General features: G+C 46.5%; 1 protein-coding gene across 1 annotated transcript; it reads left to right on the top strand.

The window, feature by feature from the left end:
• Positions 1–3,313: 3,313 nt before the first annotated feature.
• Positions 3,314–4,022, top strand: LOC104597500 (histone H3.2). The gene has a single exon (XM_010259079.3). The coding sequence runs from the start codon at positions 3,412–3,414 to the stop codon at positions 3,820–3,822; it is 411 nt and encodes a 136-aa protein (XP_010257381.1). The 5' UTR covers positions 3,314–3,411; the 3' UTR covers positions 3,823–4,022.
• The last annotated feature ends 462 nt before the right edge of the window (positions 4,023–4,484 follow it).

Genomic DNA, 4,484 nt, shown 5'->3' on the forward strand with positions numbered 1-4,484 from the left:
CAGGTGCATCTGTAACTGAAAAGCATCTATGTGGTCATTCGGGTCGAATGACCTGTCATACTTGTCAAGAGGGGGGAGCTTGAAGTCTTTGGGCATCGGGACTGCCAGGAGTTCGGAAGACAGGGGGGATGGAACCGAGAGGAGGGGAGCTTTGACTTCGGCCGAGCTTACCTCTTCTTTGCCCATGAGCTCGAGCAAATCGCGGGTGATAGATCGACGAGCTCGGTGGCGGCGTCTCTGCTTCTTGGTGGGCTCGACGTTCGTGCTGCTCACCTTTGCGCTGTCTGAAATGGTTTGTGCCGGAAGTAGCCCGGTTTGGTGGTGATGGCTGCGGACAGAGGGGTCCTGCTTGGAATCTGTTGCCAGGACCTCGAACCGGTTCTCAAGGAGCGGGGTTTCAAACTACGACTGCCGAGGTGACATAGACCTGGCGAGCTAGGGTCCTCCCAACTTGTCCACCCGCGGTGAGATCAGGGTAGCTGGTCTCTCTCGTTTGCTGCGAGGGGAGGCCTGGTTTTTTGGGAGGTTTTGGAAGACCTCTCCTTGGCCTGAGGGGCGCTCGTCTTGGCGGCGAGACTTAGCTTGATGCGAGGTTAGGTGCCGAGGCGGGAACTGCGGCTGCTGACATTGAGGTTGAGGCAGATGGGGGAACTGCTACTGATACTGATACTGATACTAGGAGACGTGGTGCAGTACATGTTGTTGATAGAGCTGAAGTTGCTGAAACTGTTGCATTTGGGCCTGCATGGCCCGCATGCACTGCATCAAGTCCTCCAGTTGGTTTGAGCTGGCCGCTGGGGGCACGACCGAAGGTTCGGTGAAATTCGCTCTGACTGTAGCAGGGAGTGGGGTGACGACAGGTGCCACTGTGAGAGGCACATTCAAGCTGGGGATTCCGTCCACAGAGAGGGGGATGACGAACTGTCCGATACAAACAGTAGGAAGCTGGGGTTGTTCCCTGGAGTTGTCCATTTCCGTGCTTTGTCCTACGTTGCTAGAGGAAGCCATGAGCGTTGGATTGTTAGGAAGATAAGAACTGAGAAAGTTTAGAGAGAAAGGCCTTTTGAAGCGTTTCCCACAGACGGTGCAAAATGATGTAGCGCAATCCGGTTACTCCTAGTTGGTTGCTGACTGGCTCCTTGTCGGCAACGGACGACACCTGAGAAGATGAAAAGAAGGATTACTAGGGATTTTACCCAGTGGGAATACTCCGATGCTTAAGTTAGTATGGTGTACAGGAAGCAAAGGGAAAACGAAGGCTAAGAGTGTAGGTCGTGTTTTATCAGTATACTCGAGAGATTAGAGGTCTCAAGAGGAAGGTTTTTTTCTACCCTGAGGGATTTTATAGGGGCGCTTTTGTGAGATTCGGCATAACCACTATTGGGCCTCTGTCACAGCCGTTACCTGTCAGGGCTGCGCAGGTGGCCGTTGTGGCGTACTCCTCACCTAGGTGAGTGACACATCTCCAAAGTGATCAGCACCCCTCCGCCTGCTAAGAGACGTGGGCGCAGACTGTCGAAGGGACAGGGATTATGCCGTTAGTAAGGAACGTGGCGCAGTCTGATTGGTACGGCCTGTTAGATAGAAGCTTCCTGAGGAATGCTCGTGCGGCCCATTCACGAGCTACTTTGCAGAGAGCTCGGAATACTTCAGGAGTACCCTTAGTAGAATTGGTCATCGGAATGACTTGTCTGCTTGGGAGCTCGGGCGAGCTGGTTTTCTTAGCTCGCAAGTTAAAGTTGCCTTAGAATATCCCTTTAGAGGTAGCTCGGGGAATCCGGAGCTCGCGTTATGGCGAGCTCCTTCTTTTGCGTGCTACGATGTAGCGAGCTGTTTTATTGGCCCGTTACTTGGTTGTACTGGGCCACAATGCTGAGCTGTCACTTACGTTGAATCAATGTCTACATGTCACCGTTTCATAGGTTGGGTCAAATCATCCTTCATCAGGTTTCATAATATATAATATATATTACTGAAATTTGGTTTTAACCGAAATTGCCAAAACCAAACTGAAAATTTTGATTTTTTTTGTTTTTAATTTTGGTTTATCCGATTTGATTTTTTTCTAAATAAACCGGATGCTCTAGCCTAATTGTTGCATACTCGCATAGATAAGATACCCACTTCCATTAAAAAAAAATGTATGCACTTGATCGGTATTGACATTTATAATTGAAACATCAAGTCTGACATCTCATGAAGAAGTGGCAACGACACCATTAACCTGTTTTATCAAAAAATTGTATTGATAAACCCCAAGCCTTTTTGGCTCAGTTTGTGCTGCTTCCAAACTCAAACTCTAGTACAAGCATAAATGATACCAAATACAATTATTATTGCAATTGCCAATTCTGGGAGATGACTTAGGGGCTCAGAGTGTCCAAGTCTGGTTGGGCTTGGGTAGAAGCATCAGGTAGGAAGAGCTAGATTGATCTTACCAAATTCTGCCATTTGGACGGGTTACATTTCCAATCACAAACGAACACATTTGCAAGTGGCAGATCCAGGAGTCATTGGAGGGATCCTGTGCCCAACCCAAATTGCGTTCAGAAAGAGAACTCACTGGATTTCTATCTGTTCAATCCCACAGGCCATATAAGCTCTAGCCCGACCTTACATTGGACCTGTGCCCAATTGACGAGAGGAAAATGTAGAAACTCCATTGAACCTCCAACTAGCAAATCGGTTCTCAATTCTCATCAACGCTGTACCTGCTGTTCAAAACTTCAAATGGGCCATAAAATTTACCTGCCTATTCAAATAGCCCGTGTTCAAGGCTAGTTATTGGGCTGATTTTGAGCCTGGCCCGTCATAAACCCAAAGTTTGATAAGGTGAAACCTGAGCTGAATGAGGTTGGGTTGATGCAACAATTAGCCCAACCCGATGAAACTCTAATCTGATGCATTCGACCCTAACAATAAAGTAATCGGGTTAGTCATCAAATGCTCATACATCGATGATCCACCCACTCCCAATGTATCTATCTACATACATATACAAATTAATTTTTTAAAGAACTCGAGCTGATCATCCTTGTGGAGGTTCATCAATCCCATCCATGGGCCTCCATCCCAAGCCTGGCCCAACATGTTATAACACATTGGATAAAATTGGAATTTTATCACTTATCGCTCCTCTGAATGACTATGGTAAACATGGATCGCAATCCCTGTCACTTCGTTGTTTTGAATCTTTGTCCGTCAATAACATTCCACATCTAACGGCTTGGGATCAGTAATACACTAATACCATTCAAAAAACCAAAACTAATTTCGAGTTCCCGCGTTATCTCATCGTTTCCTACAAATTCTCGTCGAGGCATCCCGTCTCAGGCGTGGAGCTTGGTTGGGTTCACTCTGCGTTTTCTGAGAAATCTATCGATCTCTTCTTTCTTTCTGTCGCCGAGAGATATGGCCCGAACGAAGCAGACGGCAAGGAAATCGACGGGAGGGAAGGCTCCTCGTAAGCAGCTGGCGACCAAGGCAGCTCGAAAGTCTGCACCGGCCACCGGAGGCGTGAAGAAGCCACACAGGTTTAGGCCTGGAACCGTGGCACTTCGTGAGATCAGGAAGTACCAGAAGAGCACAGAGCTCTTGATTCGGAAGCTACCTTTTCAGCGTCTCGTCCGTGAGATTGCTCAGGACTTCAAGACCGATTTACGTTTCCAGAGCAGCGCTGTCGCTGCTCTTCAGGAAGCCGCCGAAGCCTACTTGGTCGGACTCTTTGAGGATACCAACCTTTGCGCTATTCATGCCAAGAGGGTTACCATTATGCCTAAGGATATCCAGCTTGCCCGCAGGATTCGCGGCGAGAGGGCGTGAGGAAGAGCTAAGATAGATGTAGTTCTGTTCTGTCTTTCTGTTCCTGTTCTTCTTTTGTTCCTTTTTGCTTCGCTCCTGTGGTGTTCGACGAATGGTCATGTAAATTATTTTAATGTTGTGGGGTTGGATAGAAAAGATTCTGCTTACTGTCTCTGTTATTTTTAAACCTGAAATTAACTTTCGTTTCTGTTTTCCCTCAATTTATGCGTAGCGGTTCATCAATCTTTTTCTCTTCTTTCGTCCAATTTATACGTTTTGATCGTCATTAATCGTTGGAATTGGCATTGGGGGATGTAGATTTCTTACAAAGCTATTTTTTCATAGCCAAGTCTTTTCCTACTTTAAAATTACCCTTGATAAATTTGGTTGTTGATTTGAACACTGCTTAACTCTGAAATCCTTAATTTTTGAAAGCTTACAGTTTCTAAATAAACTTCTAAGTGTTACCTTCCAACGCTATAAAAATTAAAAATCTAGAACTCTTAAAACATTAAAACTTAGTCCTAATGTATTTGATTCCCCCCACCAAAAAGTGGATATGATTCGACGTAATTGATAGCTCAGGGAGACCTGTTCATGGGCCAGGTTGTGTTCGGGCCGGGCTTTTACTCTTCATAATAGAAATATGTTAGCCCCGAGTTTGAGCTTGTCTCGACCAACAG

Source organism: Nelumbo nucifera, chromosome 7 (assembly GCF_055504915.1).
Source record: "Nelumbo nucifera cultivar China Antique chromosome 7, China Antique-T2T, whole genome shotgun sequence".
Lineage (NCBI taxonomy): Eukaryota > Viridiplantae > Streptophyta > Magnoliopsida > Proteales > Nelumbonaceae > Nelumbo > Nelumbo nucifera.

Excerpts from the sequence above, each read along its gene's own strand:
- LOC104597500 (XM_010259079.3), top strand. The coding sequence starts at position 3,412 with ATGGCCCGAACGAAGCAGACGGCAAGGAAATCGACGGGAGGGAAGGCT.